The sequence below is a fragment of the Anser brachyrhynchus genome (assembly GCF_964034855.1).
Source record: "Anser brachyrhynchus genome assembly, chromosome: 6".
NCBI classification, from domain to species: Eukaryota; Metazoa; Chordata; class Aves; order Anseriformes; family Anatidae; genus Anser; species Anser brachyrhynchus.
The window spans coordinates 29543798-29568047 of record NC_137700.1 but is presented as its reverse complement, the minus strand read 5'-3'; the positions used below and the strand labels follow the sequence as shown (position 1 = coordinate 29568047).

The 24250-nt window shown below is 37.6% G+C and overlaps 1 protein-coding gene across 3 annotated transcripts in view; it reads left to right on the top strand.

Moving 5' to 3' along the window:
* The first annotated feature begins 2021 nt into the window (after positions 1-2021).
* Positions 2022-24250, top strand: part of KNDC1 (kinase non-catalytic C-lobe domain containing 1) — a 61809-nt gene continuing 39580 nt past the window's right edge. For all 3 annotated transcript variants that reach the window (XM_080596727.1, XM_080596725.1, XM_080596726.1), the window contains exons 1-4: positions 2022-2259; positions 6713-6911; positions 9665-9723; positions 23218-23364. In XM_080596727.1, coding sequence (XP_080452853.1) covers positions 2158-2259; positions 6713-6911; positions 9665-9723; positions 23218-23364 — 507 coding nt within the window. In that variant the 5' untranslated portion in view covers positions 2022-2157. The remainder of the gene's footprint in view (positions 2260-6712; positions 6912-9664; positions 9724-23217; positions 23365-24250) is intronic.

Below are 24250 nucleotides of genomic sequence, written 5' to 3'. Positions count from 1 at the left end.
ACTGGCAAAAAATACCCAAGCCTGGATTCAAGCCCCAAGTCCAAATAACACAGGACAGGTGTCTGAACGTGAGTCTGGTAACCTTACAGGGCAATGCCCTACCACTCAATTAATGATTGCTTTTAGCAGGTGAACTTCTCTTTCTTTACAAAAACAAAAACTGATCTTTTCAAAAAAACAGGATGTGAATTTCCATGCACCGCCCATGTTTGACTTAAAGTATCATTTTACAGAAATGTTTATGAATGCTCAAGTGGTGATTGCAATGGAGTGGTGATGTAAGAGGTATTTATGGCTGAGTGTGGATCATAGACCCAATTTATGCAATGGAGAGAGTTCTTAAATCTTGTGGTTTTCTTTACAGTGCAGTTAAGACCCCAGCCCACAAGGGTCCAGAATCTGGGATTCTTCTTGGGTAGATCACGCAGCCCAAAGAAAACATATGAACAAGTATGCTGCTGAAATACGTTTTAAGAAACATTTTTTTAAGTAAAATAATGCTGTTCCTGGGATCAGATTGGGGCTTATTTTCAGAAGCAACAGGCACTTCCTGTTTCCCATGCTCTAATATTTGTTCACAATTAAAAGCCCACGTTATTAAATTTTAAATATATATATACATTACAGACTTTTGTAATCATAAGAAACATTTTGTCCACATCAATTTATTTCAATGTTAGAAGAAGACAGTGTATACATGGAAGATTCCAATCTACTTGGGTTTGTTGTGTTGTTGCGTTTGTTTTTTTTTCTAAGTAGCATGCCGTAACCATGGAATGTATTCAATTAATATTTAATTGGGTGAAATCTTACAACTGCTGCAGGATGACTTTTATGGCACAGTTAATCAAAGTATTTTGTTAGCTTCAGTGTTAATGTATAGTTTAATAGAGTATTAATCTTTTCAAGAGTATTACATACAAGATAGAATGCAAAACCCTTGCTTTGATACACTGTGCACAGATTAATCCATTAACATACTCTATTTTGACATAAAATTGTAGGAATACAAGAAACAAGAATAATGAAAATGGTACTGTTATTTTCCATGTACCCATAATTGTGAAACTTAATTACAGAAGAAAACAGTCCCTTCTCCCTGTCTGCCTTGCTGGTCACAATGGAGAAGCGAGATCACAGTGTGGCCAAGGCTAAATAAGGGTTCTCCTGCTCATAGGTTGACGGAGCACATGCAGACCTGTCTTACAGATTGCTGGATTCCTCTTCCCACGCAGAAATGGGACCAGCTATGTGCTGTTTACATGATACCATTTGTGGTTTACAAGAGGGGTTACTTGAAACAAAAACGTGCACTTGCACATGGGGTACTTTGGAGGGACATCTTGATCGTGAAGCTTCAATTTCAAAGGGAGTATTAATAAAGTTACTGTAGGTGCTCTAAGTCCTGTGGAAAGCAAACAAATGTCAGGTCTAATGAAAATAAAGTCGATGATCAGTTTGAAAAATCCCATTTATTTAGCCGCCGGTGAGGGGGGGACGCGAGGCACGAGGGGCACGCAGGGCCTTCAGCACGGCCGAGGCGCCCGTGAGGCGAGGAAACCGCTCGGCCGAGGAAACTCCAGGGCCACACCGGCTGTAAACACACCGGCCGCCAGGCAACGCCGTCGCCTCGGCCCCTCGCCCTCCGTCCGGGGACCGGCCCCGGCACCCGCTCGCCCCGGGCGGCCGCAGCGGGCACTGCGGCGGGCGCGCCCCTCAGGGCCCGCCGCAACACCGCCGCCCTGTCTCCGGGAGCTCGCCGCAACCGCGGAGGACGGGGCTCTGGCATCGGAGGCCGGTCTCCAGTGTCATCCCGGGCCTCGGCGGGGCGGAGGGCGAGGCGGGCGCCGCCGCAGGAGGGGCGGGAGCCGCCGCAGTGAGGCGGCGGCGGGCCGCGTTGCTATGGCAGCGCTGCCCCAGCCGAGGGCTTAGGCGGGCGGCGGCAGCAGGCCGCCGGGAGAGGCAGGGGGCGCCCCGCGGCCGGGCCCCGCCGGGAGGAGAAGGGGTTAAAGCGGGCGGGCGGGCGCGGCGCCGCCGTGGGGGTCGCCGCCGGGGGCAGCCCGCAGGCGGGCGTGGGGATGTGCCACGGCGGGGGCCGTGCTCTGGGTGCGCGGCTGGGGCTGAGGAGGTGAAGCCTCTGCTCCCTCCCCGGGCGGAATGGAGGCCGTGGGCGCTGCGGAGGATGGGTTTTATGAGGAGGAGGAGGAGGAGGTGACCTGCTACGACTTCGAGCCTCTGCCGACGCTGCTGGAGGACGAGGTGAGTGCGGCAGGGTGGGGGCAGCCCCATGGCGGGGCCGGGGGCACCGCAGACACGGCTTTTGGTGCTGCTGTGCCCATCGCGGCTCCCTCCTGCCCAGTGAGCCCAGCTGGGCTTGGTCCATCCCCATCCACCTTCTTCATACAACGGCAAAGTCATGGTCCTCCAGGATGGGGTGCCTCGTAATTCCTGTTGTGGCTGTGGGATAGCTCTGCAGTTGTGAAGTGTTTCCTTATAGTACATAATAAAGGATAATTTTTTATATGGGCAAAAGTATTTCCAGTGGCCACCAGCTTGATATTCATAGAGCCATTTCTTATTGCTCTGTGTAAAAAGGCCTTTGTCAGGAGAAAAAATTAAAATAAATAAGATGTTAAATCTTTATTTTGCCAAGTAACCTGTAGCTAAACCTGGTTCTGTAATCAAATTTATCTGGATGTGTTTGGTTTTGCGCTTGCTTTTTTTGCTCCTGCTTGCTTCCACAATGATATGTTACCCCTCAGTGAATGTTTGGATGAAATGGTAAGTTGTGTAAACTCTGAAGTCAAAGTTTGGAGAACTGTATGTGAGTTGTTTCTTCCCCAGACCAGCCCTTGTAATCTTGCTTATTGGGTGTTTCAAGAACCCCAGCTGAATCAGGATTTAGAGGTGTTTGAAAATGAGAAGTCCCTTCCAACCTCCATAAGGCATCTCAGCAGTTTCACCCTTCTGGTATTAACTGACTTTTCTAGTCTTGATCCAGAGTTCATTTTTATTAGTTAAATGGGTACTCTTCCTTCATCATCTGTAGTACTCAGTGTAGTAGGCCCTCTCAGGCTGGCCCATGCAAAATATAGAAGGCAGGTGGCAGTGGCCTCCTCTTTATACATCAGCTTAGATACTTTAATACAAATACTGAGTATTTGCTCAGGATGGGAGAAGGCTGAGGGTCAAATCTTCCTTCTGTAGGAGGAAGACTTGAGCCCATTTCTCTCACCTGCTTAACATATACTTTGATTATAGATTCCCACCAGCCCCTTCTGTTTAATAACTCCTGGCACAGGAATATTTTCAATATTCTTGTTGAGAGAACGAACATGACCTTCTTCAAATCTGATGAATGTAGTGAATGATGTTTGCCATATTATCCATGACTCTGGAATAGATTGTTTTGAAGTTTGTGTGAACTATGTTGACAAAAAGATGCCAGAAAGCTGTGAATGCTGAGGTACCTACTTCTTAGATGCTTAGTCACTGAGTGGAGCCTGTGCTTCTCGTCGCCTTATGTGGTGAGGCCGGTGTCTGATGTATGTGGCTTACAGCAGCCAACATGTGAAGCTGGATGCTGCCTGAGCAAATGAATAGGAAATAGAGGGTAATGATGTATTTAAAATATATTTGTTTACCAGGACTTTCTTGGTCTAAAACTCTTTGATGTTTCATTTTAATTTTTTTTAAGAAGCTGTCTGTGGCCAATTAATTTTTTTCTTCCTCCTTTCTTTGCTTAATTACATATACTACTAACCCGTGTTTTATACTTTTTGAAGAAAATACAAGGGAAAACTGAAATCTAAAGCGAGTAATTTAAATATTGTCTGAACAGCTAACTTTTCCTAGTTATTATACAGTAAATGGCTTTTTCAGGTATCTTTTGCTGATCATGAGACAAGTGAGGAAGGCTTCTGTCTCTATGTAACAAAGACTCTAGTTTTCCTGTAAATCTTCAGTGGACCAAAATGTTGCAGTCATGGCTTTCCAGAAGCTCCAGCTTGCCAGAAAGTGCTGTGTTATGCTCTTAAAGCAAATACATGTGTCATTATTTTTAATCCCTCATTCTCTAAAAAGGTGTTGCTTTGCTGCAATAGCAGCTTTAGATCAAGATAGTGTGGCCATTTGAGAAATACACAGTTTCCATAAAATAAATAACTTCATGTCCTGAAACCTTCCTCCTTAGAAGGAGGAAGGTCTCTTGAGTGGTTGATGGCCTTTTTGTTGTTGTTTTTTTTTGGTTTGTTGTTTTGCTTTGTTTTTTTTTTGGTTTGTTGTTTTTTTTCTCATCTTCACGCATACATCCATTGCTGATGAAAGCTATTGAACATGAGCTCAGCTTTCTTTATTGCTTTTTGTTTTACCTAACTTTCTCTTTCCCTGGGAGGAAGTTAAATTTGTTTGACATGAGATCATCATCTTTCATTTACTCCCCAAATAACCCCAAAACAAAGATGGTTTTGTATGTTTAAACTACAGATATCACTACTGATGATCCGTATCAGCTCTAGAGCTCAACCTCAAAGCTTGACTCAAAAGGAATTCTATCAAGTCCTGATTGTGACTGCAGCTTGACATTGAGGCTGTCTTAAAGTTTGCAGTTGTTACGTATTTATTATAATATCTCTAAATTAAGCCTTTCTTGTCTGTATGCACAGCTGAGACTCATGTTTTTGCATCTTGATTAATGAAACATTCATTGCAGTTTTGGCAAATGCCATCATGTCACCTAGGTATCCAGCTTGGATGATCTGAGAAATATTAAAAATTAAAAATAATTACTGGTTCATTGCTTTGATCACAGATTTTTTTTTTTTTACCTGAAGTTATAATAAGCAGTTTGTCATCCTGTCCCAAGCTTATCCTCATCCTATCAGCTTGATCAGCTTCAATGACTTATGACTTGTGGTCCAGCTCCTTGTCATGTGTTTATGTTTTCAGATATAAGAACCTCTGTGCTGCCTTCATGCTTGACAGAGGTTCCCCATAGAACAAGATGTGCAAAGTTTTCTCGTCCATCCTCAAAATCTGATGGTGGTGTTGCACATAAGGTTCTGAGCACAGCACGGAGAAAATGAGATCTGTTTTTTCACGTACCTGAGCTGCATGGGTTTTTGCTGTTCCTTGTTATGTAGGACTGAACTCTGAGGGTTGAGGGTCTGTGATTAGTGCTTGAAGGCATTGTGGTAATAACTGCCATTAGTGAATCAATCCACCTCTAGGCTGGCAAAAATTACAGTACTGAATCTAGCAGTTAAGGTTCTCAAATAATAGTAAGCATGATTTATTTCTTAGCTGTTTCCTCCCCCCCCGGTAAATATTAAATATTATACTTTAGACTAAAAACCCAAAAATTTGGACTAAGGATTGGCTTTTGTTTAAAGGATGTGATGAATGTAGTACTTCATTCTCCAAAAGACATGCCAACAAACTGTTTCACCATCTGTAAATGGTAATCCAGATTTTATTGATATTGTCCAGTAATGAGGTACATAAATTAAGTTATAACTGTATTTTTCAAGTTTCCTCCCCAGGATTAAAACTTTAAACCACTACAACTCAGTTTCCATTTCAGAGCTGTAAAATATCTCATGTGCTATTTTGCTGACAAAGAGAGAGTTTATTTTCTATGTTCTAAGTAATGAGCATTAATGTCTTCAATTCAAGGTATACTTATCATTCAGAAGTATAGTCTTTAATCTTAATTACTATTTATAAATTAATGAGAAATAACTTATAGTTAATAATGGTATAGGTTTGGTACTAAGTAGCTTCTGTAGATATTTCCATTTTTCTGTTTGCTTATTTTTCTTTACTGATGGAATTGGCGTTTTGGTTGTTTGTATGCTTTTGTCACGCCTCTAAGTTCATGGAAACCTTACTTCTGTAGGTACAGGTAATGTATTAGTATTCTAAAAATGGACAAAAAATGTCCAGCTGCTTTAGCAAAGCATTATTTCTGAATGTCTTGACCAGAAGAGCTACATTTGAGCTGCATTTTTTTTATTTTTTTTGAAACGAACTTTTTATAGCCTTGCTGTAATGAAATGGTCAAAGGAAGCGGAGGTACAGCTTCAGGTAGTAATTTAGAAACTAAGTCTGTGTACTGTTTTGATCACAAGAACGTTGGGAGTAATGGAGAAGTCTAGGACAACTAAAATGTTTATATTTTATGTCAAAGAACACTTTTCCTACAGGAATTTTGACTTTTGAGGCTTTATTAAACGGTCTACACCACTATTCTTCACAACAGCATCATTTTTAAGACAGGCCAGTTTAGAGGGTACTTGTTCACTGTTAGGGAAAACTGCTGCGAAGAGAATTTGAAAGTAGTTTATCCGAGGGCACTTGGGAGAACTTAAGGGAGACATGGGTTAAACAAAATGTTTTGATTTAGTCTCTCTGCTTTTACCTCTGAACGGTGTGTTACCCTAACTTTGATGCGGTGTTTATGTAACTCCCTTAGTAAGTCCGTATTTGATGTTAACATACTGTGATACCTTTGTTCAGGTTAAGTATGCCTCTTAGAGATGAACTGTAAGAGCAACATCATGGGCTTTGTGTTCTCAGGGTGTTAATTGGTGTCCTAGAAAGTCTGAGAAGTTGCTGGAAACATTACTTGTAGCCAATTGTGTCAAATGTAATCTATGATGTGCAAAGTAATGTCACGAAATGTGGAGTAATTTATGAATTCGTGTCTTGGCAGGAGAATGTGTCCCTTGCTGATATTTTGTCACTGCGGGATAGCTGTCTTACCGAGCAAGATATTTGGGCAATCTGCCTGGAGTGTTGCCATTCTCTGAAGAGCATTGCCCATTCTGCAATCTTCCAGACACTCTGCATCACTCCTGACACACTGGCTTTTAACACCAATGGCAATGTATGCTTCATGGAACAACTCAGTGGTAAGTATTTGTGTTTCCAGGCAATTTGTTTTAAAACTATGGAAACTCATTCTGAGAGGCTGTTGTAAAGCATTATGTTTTATTCTTAAGACTTGTAATTAAAATAAAGGAAAAAAAATAAAATGGGTTAATATAGTATGAAATTATATGCTTAGTTTTATGATTGATAGGCTTTTATGAGCTTGATTAGAAGACTCTTCCCAGTTCTTTTAAAAGATGTATCCAGTATTTCCATTTTGAACACTGGTTATGTGTTACTGTATCTGTGTGCCCATGTCTTTACTTCTGCAAAGCACATTCTTGGTTTTGCCTCTTCCAGTTCTTTTCATTTCATGGCTGTGTTGTACTTCTGGAACAATCTGACATTCAGTGTATCTTGATGGTTGTGGACATAGAGGATGGGGAATTTTAGTGATCTTTGCTGCTAGAAAGGAAAAATTCTCTTGAATGAGGAATATTTTTAAGTTATGATCTTAGATTCAACAAGGTTAGTGAGTGACTGAGGAATGATTTTAATGTGCTAAATACCATTACGCAGTAGCATGTAAGATCTTCAGGTATGGTAAGAGATTAATTAAGAGGGGGAACGGCTTAACTGCAAACATGACTTCTGATTTCAGTGTAGCCAAAAAAAGCCCATATTGTTTTTCAAATTTCACATGACCCATCTCAAACATCTTTGTCTTGAGCCTGCTAGTAGGAATGTTGTGAAACAAACAAAAAAGCTCTTATTTTGTAGTCTTTTTAAAATTATGCCAGCTTGCATTTAGAAGAACTGTTCTAGACCATACGTACTCTATTCAGGTATTTATTATGTTTTCTTTAATCTTATTTTTAAATCTAAATGTTTATTCTTTTAGTAAAAAAAACTAGATCACCTTAGAAAAAAGGGATAAGATAACTTTGCAACATGAATATTAGTTACTTGAAATACAATATTTAACTCTAAAGAATGTAAGCATACAACAAAATACTGTTCATAAAGATAAAGATTTTTTTCATAATTGTTGTGGTATTTGTGTTGCAGTTAGATTACTCAAACATATTTGAGACAACTTTTAGTTCCATATGAAAAGGGTAGCATGGAATTAATTTCCTTTAGTTTAAAGAGCTCATCATAACTTGAAATTTGGTGGAGCGGTAGGCTTTGTATTCATAAGGGCATAAAAAAGACTTGTTGAAGGGGGTAAATCTAATGGGTGAAAAACACCCTAATCTAAGATTTTTTGTTTGCAGCATGGAAAGGAGGAAAAAAAAGCAATTCCTTTGTAAATGTTTTAGTTTAATTGAATAGCTGGCAAACAATTGATCCAGGAATTTGCCCTATTCAAGTATTTAAAATATGTGAGATTATGAGAATTCCTATGCAAAGCAAATGACGTACAAAAATTTTGTTCTGTGAAGTCATGTTAGTCTCTAATTACTTTTCATTAGTTCTGTTCAAAGAGGAATGCAAAAATTTGTGTATATTCTATTCTCATCTTCCCCCATGCCCTTGGGTTTTTTTCTTCCCCTTTTCCTCAAATCTTGTTATGATTACAGTTTGCTAGATAGGCACTTCTGGAAGTTGTCTTTTTTGCTTCTTCATAGTTGCTGCTTATGCATTTCATTTTCCAGAAGAAAATGATAACTTCTGGACTTGCTTGCCAGCACAAGAAAATGAGCAGCCTGTCACCTCTGCTTTTGTAGAGTTCTGCTTCCTGCAGTTTCTGTGGCGCTAAGGAAAGCGACAAACATCCAATAGCACATTCTGCTAAGGGCTCTGATATCTTCTCGTCTATTCAAATCAGAAAAATTTCTGTTTTAAACTTTATATTAAAAGAATACGGTGAGCTTTACTGGTGATTAAAAACTGTACAGTTGTACAGCATTTAAATTGTTCTCTGGAAAGAACGGGGAAAAGGTAGCTGTAATATATAAATATGTAGAACAAGTCCTCTACCATATTTCCGAGTTTACTGTCTTCACAATCTGAGTTTTGCATTTTACCTCTAAAATACAGACACACAGTTGTTTTCAGTCAGGCACTTTTTTAATCCCTTAGTGTTCTTGACTGGGTTCATGTGATGTCCACACAGTGCGTGGACATTGCTGCTGCATCCAAGCATGCATGTAACATCAGTTTCTCTTAGGAAGTTTCTTCCATCTGTCTCTTCAGTCAGCAGTGACTGCTGTAGTAGCTCAGTTCTCTGCTAGGCAGCACACAAATGGGGGATGTTTCGTCCAACTGTTAATGCAGTTAACACAGACACACACACGGTTCTAAGTTGGCCCATAGAAAAGAAGGCAATTAGCTGTTCAGATCGCTTTTTGCTGCTTGAACCCTCATTTCACAGGTCTGCATTAGAAACTAGCAAATGGAAATGTCCTGTTAACCAAACCAAACTTGCAAGCCACAGCTGAGCCACACAAGCTGGTAACTTGTTCCAAGCATAAAGGTCTGAAGACATGCAAGAAGTGGTTAGGTGTGGTAAATGTATTCCTTTGGGGGTGTTGTCTGCTTTTTTTCTTGGTAGGAAAAATAGTGTCTTCTGACAGGCAGTTTGAAAACGGCATTTTATTTTACTTATGGTACTAGAAACATGAATGACAAGTTCTTTGTAGATCGGATAGGAGTGAACCAAAATACTGCTACATACAGTTTCTTTCATATCAGATAAGAATGTGCCTTAAAACTTGCATCATTAAATTAGTATTTTTTTTATATACAGCTATTAATTTCTAATCTAATACATTTCCTTTTCCTTTTAAAGATGATCCAGAGGGTGCCTTTGTTCCACCAGAATTTGATATCACCGGTAACACTTTTGAGGCAAGTTCATAAATTTCTGTAAAATAGTGGGGTTTGATCATCTTTAGTATTTCCATAGTACCAAATGCTCGGCATTCTCAATGTGCAATCCTAATACATTTAAAGATTATGAATAGTAAGTTGTGCTGTTTTAGGAACATGGTGTGTGTTTTATAGAAATAAAAAGTAAACTTAAAATATTATTTTTCTGTAAAAACACTTGTTCTCTGACTGTTAAAATCTGAGAGACTATTATTACTGTATAACATGTTGTCTTAAACCACAGCTGGTTTATATTATGTTCACTGGTATCCTTCACTGGTTACATTTGCCTATTTGGGGACTAGCCATGAACTTTTATGATTAAATATAAAATTTATTTGCTATTCTCTTCAGTAAAATAATTCATGGAAGGGTAATCAGCAATATTATCTTTGATTTAATGAAGAAACAAATGACTATCTGTTGCTTTGCAATGCACAAATGCTCTACATTGTTAAATTAAATTAGATTTAAATTGTTTATAGTAATTCATTAGCCTCCCAAGTCAACCATCTCATTGCATACTGCAAGAGTGCTTACTTGCTTAGTATCTATGCTTTTTTAATACATTATTTTTCCTGGCATGTGTTTTTAGATAGAACATGTTGCTAATTAAAACATTTGAATTATTGTCATTCAAAGTATAGAAGTTAGTCTGCTTCTTCATTGTTCAACACGAAAACCTTCTACTTTTCATAATTTTCTTCTTCATAGTCATTTTTATAATCCTGTGTATTGCCTAAGGGGAAAAAGGGTAAGTGAACCTTGGAATTGTGTAGTACTGCAAGTATGATGAGAATGATAAGGCAAGGGAGAGGAGAAATAGTATCATAGAATATGAAGTAGCAAAGTCTTTGAAGTTTAGGGATGTGACATTTTTCCTGTTGCTGTGCTTTTATTAATGTAGTTATATAGGTCAATTATTGAATTTTGAATTTGATTTCTTTTTTTTGCACTCAATTTCCTGCCCCATTCCCAAGCTGGTGTGTTTTGTTTTGTTGTGGTTGTGTTTTCTTTTGTTTTTTTCTTGAGTTGTCTGGGGCTGGGGAGTTGGTCAGGGAGGGTTTTTAGGAGGGAACCAGCGTTATATGTAAACATAGAAAATGCAGTAGTCTTTATATTCAGATGTGATTGAGGAAAGCAAGTTCTAAAGTGACCCAAAGGTGACTATTTCTTTGTTTCTTTGTTTTTGTTGTACTGAAGCTGCAGTTAAAAGCTTCTGGGGAAAATATGTTCTCCATGCCTTGTCTCTCAACAAGTCTCTAAGACTTGAGACAAAGATACTTAAAAGATTTGTGGAGTTATTTACTCCTCTGCAAAACTCGCATTTTTTTCCCCCCTTTCTCTGCATCTAGGAGTTGCTGAACTCTGATAATGCACAGAGCAAATAGATGCACTGAAATAGATTCTAAGACTAAGGACAAAGTGAAATGGGAATTTGGGAAGACTGTAGGAATACAAAAAGACCTGAAACTTTAGTTCTGTCTGATATACAAGGCCACTGTATTCCTCTTGGGCAAAACTCATCTGCATACAGGTTCATTTTTTATTTTTAAAATTTTCTCTTATGGCAGTTCTTACAAGCCTGTTAAGCCTCAGTGAATCCTAATATCAAGCACAGCACAAACAGCAATTACCCAGTCAAGGAAGGCAGTTTGAGTCAGGAGTGTCTCTGAACATTGACTCTTACTTTCTTTGCAAAGGTTGATGAAAGTACATGAAGGTATGTACTTAAATGGAAGAGGAGCAGTGACAACCTTGTTCCTGTCTCTTGTGAAATGGGATGAGGGCTGGGTACACTGATTTCTGTCCACTTGCCTTATTTCTTTACCTAGCAAGTTGGGGAGCCTTGCAAAGCAGAAGGCCAGTGCTACAGGACTGTCCTGTTGCCCCAGCTGTTTCCCATTGACCAAGCTAGTGCAGTGCACAAGACTGAAAAGCCAGTGCTTTTCCCTTTGAGGCAGGAGGTGTATTGTTTTACTCTGGAATTTGGGTGCCTCTTGTCAGACAGCTGGGGGATTCTGAACATTCATGGAAGTTTCAAAGCTTTACCTATTGCTGCTTGTAGATTTTGGTTCACTTTTAAACATATAAGCGCTTGATCAGATTTTGTCAGGGATCCACATTGACCTCAACTTGCTTTTGCAGCTTCTAAGACCTGCAGTAGGTTAATCCTTGTCACCAATTCTACAATATTATAAAATATCGTAGTCTTTCCAAGTTATTTTTTTCTTGCTACTAATACTTCAAGTTCTTCTGTTTTTTCAAAGGCATTGATACTTTTGCCTATACCCTCACCCCTAGCTGTAACCTTCTATTATGCAATAGTGGAATACTACTGATGTCTAAATGCACCTCTCTGAGGAAACTCTGGGCACTTGTGCTTTCTTGGTATTATAAGATTCTTTGTACTATGCCAATAAGCTAGACTTTTTATAGAGGCATGAAATCTTTTGTGTTACTGCTAGCTCCTTCCTTGGTAATGACCTTGCTTAGTTGTACTTTGTTGAAGGATCGTTTCTGCAGCTGTTTGGTATGCTTTGTTGAGACCAATGGAAAATAGTGTTTATATTGAAACTGTTCAATTTCAATATAAAGAGAAGAAATGAGTATTGGAACTACTAATTATTTTCATTGTGGTCTTTGATAGCTGTTACTCTGGTGTCAAAAGCTCAGCAGATTTAAAATACTTGTCAGCCAGAGGTTTTACTTGATTTGAGCATGACCTATTTTGTGGATTAAAAATGGAAGTGTACAATGAGGTTTGTATAGCTACTGGATGACTTCTTCCTCTTCAAACTCTTAAAAAAAAATCTTTTAAATAAAGCTACAGTTTTTTCAACAAGAGATGTTTTGTTTCCTCCTTTGTGAATTACTGATCCAGACCTCTAATGGAATTGTGACTCCAGTCTAATTAGTTACTAAACTTAGCTGGTACTTATAAGCACACACAGGAAACAAATTGAAATGCATTGCTGTCCTAATGCCTGAAACAACACAATTAAAAATTTCAGTTTCTTGTGAGAATTTTGAATAGCAAGAGATCTAAAGCTTGGTCCAAAGGCCAGTGCACAGGACTGAAAGGCGATTAATTTCACATGGTTTGTTTTAGATTTGCATTCTTTTCCTGACCTGCTCTCTGTTTGTCAAGGGGGAATAATAACACCAACTTCAGTTACCGTTAATAGTAGGAAGGTAAAAACTAGCTCTTCAAGGACTTGTCTATTCTATACCTGACACCAGAAATACCTGTTTAGAGAGAATGATGTTAAGAAGTTCATTTTAATTCTTTTCCTCTAACTGTGCTATAACCTTACATACTGTTGCTACTAAAGTTGTGCCCCAGTAACTGTGCTGTTAAGGGTTGATGATGCAAAGAGGGAGGGAAATAGAAGGACAAACTAGATAAATGTTTCTTCATTTCCTAGGAGATAAACTTTAGAGTTACAATCCATACTGTAACTCCAAGAAGAGGTAGACTTTTCTACAGTACATTTTAGTATCTTTTTCATTTTTATTACTAATGCATATGCAGGTATGCAATGTGGTTGGGTTTGGCAAAAATGTTTTGGTAACTGAAGCTGTTATTTGACTACAAAGATGGAAAGATGTGTTTTCTGCTTCTCCTCTGATTTGCTATAGCAAATACTGACCACTTTTTTTGTTTTCACTGAACCTTGAGCTAAGTCAGCTAGAAATAAACATCTGAGTATAAAGGGCTAGCCTCACATTACGTAATGCTCTACTAGTGTGTTGCTCTAGAGAGCAGTATAAAATGAGCTTTTTTTTTTTTAGAAAAGCACGAAGAGACTGAGATGCAAAAATACTTATTTGAGGTTTCTTTTGAAATTGGCAATACTCTATGCTTAGCAAATGATTCAGCTTCAGTATAAACTAATACTGAGTCTTGATTTCTAAATAAAAAAGCTTTTTTTTAATCAAATGTTTTGTAATGAAAATGGTTCTTTTTTTTTGTTGTTGCCCTGGGCAGTACAGTGCTAGACTTGTGAAGTTTGACCAATGGAAGGCACAACAGGAATAGTTAAATATTGGTGAGTTCATTAATAGCCTTAGTTCCATCACTATCACTACAATAGAAGTTTGCCTCAGGTTAAAAACATCGGCTGTCTCAAACCAGTTTCAAATAGCTATTTGTCTGTATCACAAAACTGCCATTGAGTCTGACACAGAGGTTCATTGATGCAGAACCCCACATTTCTAAGACATGAGCTTTCAGTGAGATGAAGGACTAATGCCTGCCATGTGTGAACTTGCATTTATAATCTTTTTAATAATATGGCTATTCAATTTTGCTTGTTCTAGTGAACCTCTATCAGAAATCAGTGAATTTTCAATCATCTGTCTTTTTTTATGTCTAAAGCAGACTGGATAATGCTCCTGTTTAATGACTTCTTCCATTATTTAGAGGTGATAAAATACAGTAGTTCTGAAAAGTCAGTGTGCAGAAGGATTAAAGTTTTTCAGGGATGAAAGAACTGACAAAATAATATGGAGTTGAATACTGCCTTGAAGGGGGAAGGGGAAAATATGGGATAGAGAATGGCAAGAAAGTGAAGTTCACAGTTCTGTTTTCTCATCTAGAACTTGTTGCTTTCTGCTATCATAGCAAAAATGGGGCATGCTGATCTCTCAGCTGGGCAGCTGGGAGAGAATCAGAACTAGAAAAGGCTGAACACTGCCAGTCTCTTTGCTAGAATCTGACAGCTGTTGCTTGCAGTTCTCAGTGGATTATAGGTGATTTAGTCCAAAAAAAAAAAAAACCCACCCTTCGAGTGTTTCAACAACCTTTAAACTAAACAAAAGACAATTATATGCAAACTGGTATAACTAATTCAAATAGGAAAGATAAGCTAAGTATTTTGTTTTGGTTTTGAAAAATAAATAGTTAAGTTTGATGTCTTATTCCTATGAAATGTGAAAAGGCAGTTAGATTATCTACTGTATAAGTATTCTTATAAGCATATAAACGCATGGTTGAAATGCCAAATGAAACCTACTGGTCTAGGGAGTAGATAAAATAAGGTTCAGGATATATATGTCGGTCCTACTAAAGAAAACTGAGCTGACAGTTTGGTACTATAGTATTTCTCAATAGCCGATCATTACTGCTCAGGTCTCAGCTGTTGGTCCTTCTCTAAATTATAAAGCATTCTTTCCAACAAATCAGAACAGCAGAAGGTATAAAGGAAGTCTTGCTTTTGCCACTTCCCTGGCCTTTTAAAGCAGTGGCTTTGAATGCTATGAGATTATCACTACTGTTCTGTTCTTTCTTTAGCTCTGGGAGGGGAGAAAAAAAAAAGACTTTTTACCTATTCTTTTGGAGGGTATTTTGGTTTTGTTTTTATCTGATGGGGAAATAAGTCTTTTGAAACAGCTTGTGCACTTTTTATTGCGTTCTACTTCCTTTAGTCTCATGTAGCCTCCTTTGGAGACTAATTCTTCGTAACAGCAGAAAGGCTTCTCATCAGCAAATGGTAACTCTTCTCCTCCTGTAGTCTAAACCATTCTCTTTTCTGAATGTTATTTAAAGCTGTCTTTTCCTTCGGTGACAAAAATAAATTACTTTCATTTGGTTACCTGGGCTTCTGCTGTGCTATAGAAGAGGAAATGAAATCTTCCTTCTCTTGCTTTTGCATCATTGGCCCAGTTGAGGAAAAGTCAGGAACTTTGTGATGAACAAATATTACCCTTTAGTTGCTTTACACAAAGAGCTAACCAAAGGAAGGAATATGAGACCAACAGGATTTTTGTCTTGACAGCTGTCTTTTTTTGTTGGTGTTATACATAGAATCCCTTAAAATGTATAACTTGATTACCCCAAAAAAACATACAGCTTGTTGGTTAGTTTTGAAGTTGAGCTTGCAAAATTGTCGTATCGGTCTTTTCTAACAGGCTTTTTGAGCCTATTGTCTCTAAATCTGAAATGCAACTTTTTAGACTTTTATTTTCATCAGTAGAAGTCTGTCTCATAGGCAGAAAAATGCCCTCAGAAGAAAAATAATGGAGTGTATAGATGCTCAATGAAAATGAGCAGTACTTTGTTTCTTCTTTACTTTATTAGGTTCTTATAAGTGGGCATTATTAAAGCTAATCTATCTATAAGAGAAGGCTCAGGGGGAGACCTCATTATAATGGCGTTACTATCAGCAATAACTTAACTTTCTATTGCACTTACCACGTATTTCCATAATTTACTCTTTAGCACACTTTTATAATCCTTTTGAAATATAAGCCTGAGTCCTTAAAGGTAACAAGACCTCCAGAACTATTCCTTGTCATTACTTGATGTCAAAATATGTCTCACATGAATTTTATGTCTGTCTTACATGGTTATTTGGGTCATAAACAAAGATCCATGATAATTGCTAGTGTCTGGAGACTAAATATTTGTCATTGTTCCAGGGAATATAAAATTTTTAACCATTTGTATATATGTCATTTCACCAGGGTATGAGAACATTCATAAATACCTTCTTTCTGAAAAGTTCAAAAACTGGTTGATTTAGAATTAGATGGCAGAAGAGATGGTTTCATGATGTCCAGATGAAATTTTGAGACTACTTCAGTCTTCACTATGAGTTGAATGGTCATAGTTATCTCATTAGGCTGCTTTAGATTTAGTTAGCAGAGCCTTCAGGATTATGATAAAAGGTTTCCACCTACACATCATTTTCCTTAATTACTGCATTTCAAAGAGCAACTGAGAACATACAGTTAAAGTTACGGATCTTATCTCCTGGGAAGTGCATTGTGAGTGACTTAGACTTTCTCAGGTGACTACTGGAGCAAGTTTTGTTTAAACCTGTTAGTATATATTTGCTTCAGGATTCTTGAACATCTGAGTCCTTTCACCAAGTTACTAAGGTCAGGTGCTCCTTTCTCTCAACTACTGTATGTTGTCATTAGGCAACATACGTTGCCACTTCACTTAGGGATGCTGACTTAATCAGTTTGTCATTTTGGAAGAGGAAGCCTGTGAGTGTAGTATACATGTTACACTTCCAATGTAAATTTCTTTGTGTGTGTGCAGGCTATACAGTTCAAGTCATATCATGTTATACATCAGTTCTATACATCTTGTCTAATAGACAAGAAAGAGCAAGGTTTAATTCTGCAGAAAACATTCCCCTATGAAACTTCAAAAAAAAAAAAACCCACTCCCTGTGTATCCTCCTCTGTTTACTTTCCTGACATACTATGAGTGCTACCTACTCATTTGCCACTTCTGTCACCTACAACTGTTGTGTGAAAATCCTTGTTTTAAGGGAATAAACAAGGTCTGAGGTCAGAGGCAGTGATGTTCTTTGAATGTTTTCTCCCAAGATATTATGTGGTAGGGTAAGTTCAGAAGTGTTTGGACAGTTCTTTGCATCTGCAGTTCATCAAAGATCTTTATTCCTCCTAGAAAATTAGAAAGAATCTATTCAGATTATTACTTCAAAGAACAACAAACTGGTTACTGTACAGTAACAACTACTTTGTGTCAGAATCCTGGTGTCAGTTCATGGCGTGATAGGGGAACTGGGCAATTGTTCAAGTTTATTGGCTTGTAGTGCTCTTAACAGGAGGTATTCTCCTTCAGTTATTTAGCTCCAAAATGTGGAATAAGCATACCGCGATAGGGCATTGTGTGAATGGATCACTCAGCTCAGTGACAGATTTTACCAGTAAGCAGTTTCTCTTAAGTTTAAGATAAAAAGGAATATAATTGTTTAAACAAAACTTCAATAACTACAAATGACATTGCCATACAATGAAAATAAATCTTGTACTTTTGCAGTTGAGAGAAGATGGAAGTAGTTTGCTCAGCATGCATATAACAGTTTCCCAGGTTTTCTTGTTTTTATGCCTACAGGGAATAAATTGTGTTAGTTTAGTAAAATGACGAATGAATTACCTATGGCAGGTAACTTAAAAGTAAAGAGGTTAATGGCTGATAAATCATAAGGAGGACTGTGATATGTGAAACTCAGAATTTCAAAAGGAGTTTAAGAAATCTCATTGTTTAAGAAGCTTTGAAGATAAATGTCTGTAGCTTTTGCTATATAACCTCTCAGGTCTCCAAAGTTTTACTGTAATGCTTTTTCTTGCGTGTCATTATTACGCTTCTGCAGTCCTGCAGGAAAGTAGCCAATTGAAGTGCTATTCATCCGGGTTAGGGTGCTGGCCTTTGTGATTAAAGGAGGCTGAAGCTGGGATGGAAGCATAAGAAACATGTTCTTAATTTGCATCATCACCCTGCAAATACAAGAGTAATTTCGTGAATGTAGCCTGGTTGAAAATTTGTCAGCTACTGTGTTTGTTCATCTTTGTGTGACTTCTTAAAGTGAAATGGATGTTTACAACAGTCACTGACAGTAGCTCAAGATATATCTCAGTCTTCACTACAGTAGGTAGAGTAGCAGCCTCTTGAAACTTTGTTGAGGTCCAGTTGAAAAGTTTATATTTTCTCTGAGTGTAGCTCTGGACTGACAGTATTATTTTTCAAACCCATCACTGCTATAGATACTGGAAGCTTAGTCTGTGGACAACAGCCACCTGTTTTATATAGCCATATAGAAAACCAAAACAGCTGTTAAAATAACATGCTTGCAGGTAACATGGAGACTACTGTAAGCTTTTTAAAGCTTACATTATACTTTTAAAAAGCTATTATGCTTTTAAAAAAAATAAAAAAATAAAAAAAAATACCTCCTATCAAAGAAGACCTCAGAAGACCTGAAAAGTGGCTTGTATATGGCAACCTAAGGAGGTGATTAGAAGCAAGTCAAAAGGTATGCTTTAAAAATCCTTAATCAAAGTCCTAAAAAAATAAATTAGCAAGAACTGTAAACTCTGTTAAGTTGAAGGAGAAGAAAATGGAACAAGGTGGGACAAAAAATGAAACTAAACAGACATCTTTTTAAAAAAAACACTATTAAACACAGGAATCCTGCACAGAGTCTGTAAGTCAGCAGATGGACAAAGGTGTAAAAGAATGATTCAAAGAAAGGTTCTAACTGCAATTCTTCTTCATAGTGAACTATCAAAACTTTTGCTTAAATCACAGTTTCAGCTGAATAGACTATTGACCATATTGATGAAACTAGCAGTAAAATAAATTTCTAAGACCAGATGGTAAAACAGCATTCATAAAAGAAGTAATTACTTACAGTAATATTCTTAAGCCTGGAAGAGGATTCCCTGAGGGAGAGTTTTATGCTAGAAATCTGTGAAGTCTTCCACCGCAGCAGACAGATTATTTGCCAGCCCTCATAAATGAAAAAGTGAGTGGCAACAATGAGATGAACATAGGTAGATTTAAAAATAAACATGAGGAATTACTTCTTTGTATTTTCAGAAATGTTCACAGTAAAACCAGAGTGCAAAATTCTTATGTGTGGATAAAGTTTAGACAAATTTATGGAGGAAATGTCTTTTCCTGAACCATAACAGAAAAGAAGCCCTCATCTACAAAACAGTGAGATTAGAGTGATGTACTAAATAAGGTTTCCTCAGTTCAAACTGAATGACATAACTAGAGATCACAAGAAATAAAAGCACAGTAAAATGTAGTAAAAATACTAATAAATAAATTCAGTCATAGTATGTGATAAGTGCATTTAGATTTTGATTGGATCACTTTTCCTCAAGTTGTAGCATTGTTTTTTAGATGATTGCATCAGCAAAGTCTTACTTGTGTTTTTGCAACATAAACTGATTACCTGACATTTGCTTAAGAACATATTAAAACATGAAAGTGTTTAGTTAGTTGTTAGGTCAATAAAAAGGCAATTTGAGACATGGAATAAATACTACTCTCAGTTGGTGAGCAGTTTGAGAAGAATCTGGCCTGTAATTGCATTTTGTTGTCCAGTTTTCTGAAATCTTTTGGAGAAGAACTTTTTCAGGTAAGACTAGGTAGCAACTACAGTTAAAAGGGATAAATTGCAAGTATAACATTGGTTTAAAATATTATTTTTGCAGCATTTGCTGCCAGTTCAAGATAGAGTGTATGTTTTGTGAGTAGTATACTGGTTTAGCACTTCTAAGACATTCTGCAGACTAATTATCTGCACATCCAAAGTGCTAAACGAACAAAATGCTAATATTAAATACTGCACCTTCCAGTAATTACAGTTTATGCAGAAAAGAGTTTTGTAATGAAGAAAAGTATTAAAAAGATAATAGGCCCATTTCCCTTTCATTTTGTTGCTGAGGAATATTACTGTCTGACTTCCTTTTGCATAAAACATGTTTTAGAGTGAGTTGGCATATTGAAAAAGACATAAGTAAATATGAAATGCTTTCTCTTAGTAGTAATTTTGTTAAGCATTAGCTTGAATTTGTTTGTAAGACTTTGAGATTTATAACAACACTGAAGCTTTCACTTATGGAACCCTTAAATGATTTGAACTGTGACAGCAATCTCAATAAAATGGAAAAAAAAAATGGTGCAAGGTAAAGTAAGGGTCATATATCAATGTCAAAGCCAAGAATTTTTTATTATTTTCCTGTAGCTTATCATTTAGTCAAAAATATTTTACAGCAAGTATTAATTCTATTATGGTTTTTCTTTCTCTGTTGACGACCTAAATTTCTGAATTCAGTGAAATTTCAGTACAAAATGTAAATGGACATTATTCATAATTGCAATACCCTAAATGCTCGTGCAGTTGCTATTCTAAAGCTCTTTTGTCAGCTTTTTTTCTGCATTGTTTGTCTGCAAGTCTGAGTTCCTATAGAAGCTTAGCTCTTGAGTCCTGCCAAGCAGTAATACAACAGTGTCTCTGTCACACTCTGTGTGTAGGCTTGGAGCTTTTGCTTCCTCTCGTGATCTTTTGATTTGCACATTTTTAAAATGAGAATGGATCATTATTATTCTCTGAGTTCACTTCCTGTAGTGGTCATAAAATAGCGTGTAGCAAGCTAAATAACTTTTGATTGGAATTGACAGAAGCCTTTTTGAATGTAGTTCACTCATAATATAAAATTCTAACATGATGGCAGATGTCCTCACCCTTAGCCTGAAAATTTTATATATGTAGCATCCTTACCCTTTTGAATTTTTATCTGTTTTTTGTTTTATTACTTTTGAGTCTTGCTACACCTTTGTGTCTTAGAAAACACTCTAGTATTAGAATACACTTACTATTCAAACTATATGAAGCCACATGTATGATTATCACCATCAGATCTTTTCCAATATATTAGCTCCCTTAGCCTGTTGCTGAGAAGAAGATTTTCAGGACCTCAAATCATATCTGTGACTCTTGTTTCTGTTGCCATTTTGCTTTAAGTGTACATTATTTCCACAATGACTTTCCCATTAATGCATACGGTGATTATTTTATATATTTTTGTTACTTTGAGCTAAGTGTAAGTGTACTTCTACAACCAGATCTGGAGATCTGATTTTCTAATATAAATTCTTCCTTTTCTTCACACTCTTTTTCAAGTTGATAGAGTAATGCAGTCTTGCCAGTATGGCCCAGGTATCTTCTGTTACAAGTCAGATATAGTCTTTTATCTTGAAAGTCTCTTTAGGAATTGTGAAGAGAGGTGTGTGGTTGGTGTTTTGTTTGTCTGTCTTCCTTTTGGATTCTTCTCGAAATGCATTTTAATTATCAGCTTCTGGAAATGTAGTTTTCTTACCCCATAACATAACAGTTTCTATAATTCGTAAACAATTCTCCTTAGCAGGGTTGAAGACTTTTCCCCTGCTCCACCACCCTCTCAACTAAGGAAGAAACCTTCACTTGGCAGGCATGGGAGTGTTAAGTGGCACGACACCACTCTTGAATAAATAAAATTCGTCAGTTCTAGTATAGTGCTTACTTTTGTTGTCTTCCAGGAGAAGGGAAGTTGTTTGCTGCCCTTTTGTATTCATTTTCAACATTTCTTAACACACTAAAAATATTTAGACTGTGAGATTTATTTATTTTTCTTTTTGCTGAGAACAGTCACTTCTAGCAAGCATTAGATATTTTCTTCTTGTGGATTTGCTTTATTTATTGCATTTATCATCTTTCTCTCCTTTCCCAGAAAGCAAAATTTTCTTCTTAAACAGTGTGGTAAGTGGAAGCAGCAGATTTGATGCATAAACTTGTGGAACACCCCACCTAGTGGATGATCACAAACTCATTTTCTCATTGTTTCACTTTAGATACGAGGCTTAACTTTTAAGTTGGAAAACTTCTTTAAGTCATGAATACCTTAATAAAAGTAAAACTTGATGCTACTTTTACGTGAATAATGCCATATGTTGAAACAACATAACATATCTGTTCCTCTGTTCTTTTTATAACACATCTGATATGTGAATTTCTGGACACAGGTCTGGAAGGCAAGGTGGTAGAGAGCAGCTCAGCAGAAAGAGATCTGGGGGTGCTGGTTGACAGCAGGCTCAACATGAGTCAGCAGTGTGCCCTGGCAGCCAAGAAGGCAAACGACATTTTAAGATGCATTAAGCACAATATAGCCCAGCTGGTCAAACGAGGTGATTCTCCTGCTGTATTTAGTGTTGGTGCAACCTCACCTAGGTTATTGTGTGCAGTATCGTGCGCAATATAAAAAAGGATGTTCAGGTACTTGAAAGCATCCAGAGGAAGGTAACAAAGCTGGAAGACATGTCCTACAAGGACAGGCTGAGGACACTTGGGTTGTCTAGTCTGGAGAAAAGAAGGCTCAGAGGTGACTTTGCTGCTCTCTATAACTTCCTGAGGAGGGGAAGAGCAGAAGGAGGTGCTGGTTTCTGCTGCCTGGGAGCTGATGATGGGACACATGGGAATGGCACAAAGCTGCACCAGGAAAGGATCAGATTGAACGTTAGGAAAATCTCTTTACTGTGAGCATGATCAAATGCTGGAACAGGCTTCCTTGTGAGACGGTTGATCTCCCATGCCTGTCTGTTCAAGAGACATTTGGACAACTCCCTCATCAATCTGCTTTAACTTTTGTTTAGCCCTGAAAATGTCAGAGTATTTCTTAAAATTTGTTAAATAATATGCTGTATTATTTCTGCTTGCTTTCTTTATGCTTGATGGCACTTTTAAAATACTGTTATATATGAAGTTCTTTGTCAAACATTTTTCCTGTTAACAGAAATGCCACTTCAGTCTCCCAACATGCTTCGAACTTAAATACTACTTACAGACAGGCACACAGAGAGACTGATTTTATATTTGAATGTAGCTGATGAACAATTTTAATACTGGTTCCTGGTGAGGAAGAATAAAGGTTCTAGCTGGACCACAGTATTATTTCTTTGTTGATAATGAGCATATTCTCCAAAGCAGAACTGAAACCCTGTTTTGTTCCTCTTGATCCTTTAAACTAAACTACCTTTCCAGTAAACTGTTACCTGGTAAGTTAAAAATGAAAGCAATGTAAGCAGTACCCCTTGTGTTCTCAGAGCTCTTTTGGAGAGATAGTTAGTAACATATTCAATGTCTTTTTTTAAACTTAATGCAGGCACACATCTATTCTCTGGGTGCAACATTGAAAGCAGCAATTGAATATATAGTAGAACCTGAGATGGAATCTGAATTTGGGCAAGATCTGCATACTCTACTGGAACAAATGCAAGAAGAGAATCCTGAAAATAGGCCAGATATTGAGGTAAAACAGCCTTCCATAGCTTTCCATTTTTAAAAAAAAAAAAAAAGCTTGTACATATGTAGTTGTTGATAGAGATATTATTTATATATAATATGCTCTGATTTTACAGCAAAGCTGAAATTTTCCCATACTCAGCAGAATCTCTTTTCTCTTGCTAATCTAGTGGAAATACAACTTCAATATCAGATGTAAATGGATTATGGTGTTTCCATTTTTAAGAAGACTGGGTGGAGCACTTGTGGATCTAAATTTTTTCATTATCTGTTTCTTCCCACTTAATTTTTAATTTACGGAGTATAACAACTGTTCAAATGTCACTTTTCTTGGCTTCAGTTCTTCTACTTCAGAATAGTATTGTATTATTTTCCTTCTGAGATGGTAGTGTATATTTTAAATGGTATAGCACCCCTAATGAATACTTTGCAAGAAGGAGTGCTGCAATAGAAGGATGAAAAAGTTCGTTTCTGTAAAGCAAATAATACCTCACTCCCTGATTGAGGGCTGCCCAGACAGGAGACCATTCCTAACATGTAGCCTGCTGTATTTCTATTCGTGTACTTTTTTTTATCATTGTCGGGAAAGCTATGATTGTGTAGCAATTGGTCTGTAATCCCTGAAAGCTATTGCTGACTACTCACACTAACCAAAAATGGAGTGGGTCAAGGCCGGCCTAGGGTATATGTAAAGGTTGCTTTGCAGTTATCTGTTCTTTTTACCTTCCTTTTCCACTGGACTCTTTCTTGGGCAGATGGAGTGGTGGGAGCTATTTTAAGGGCTGACCCATAGAGTTTTCTAGGCATTTCACTAGGCTCTAGCATGGCTGGATACCTGTCTCACTTTTTCCTGTCCTTCCTCAGTCTGATCTGTGAACCAACAGTTATTTTTC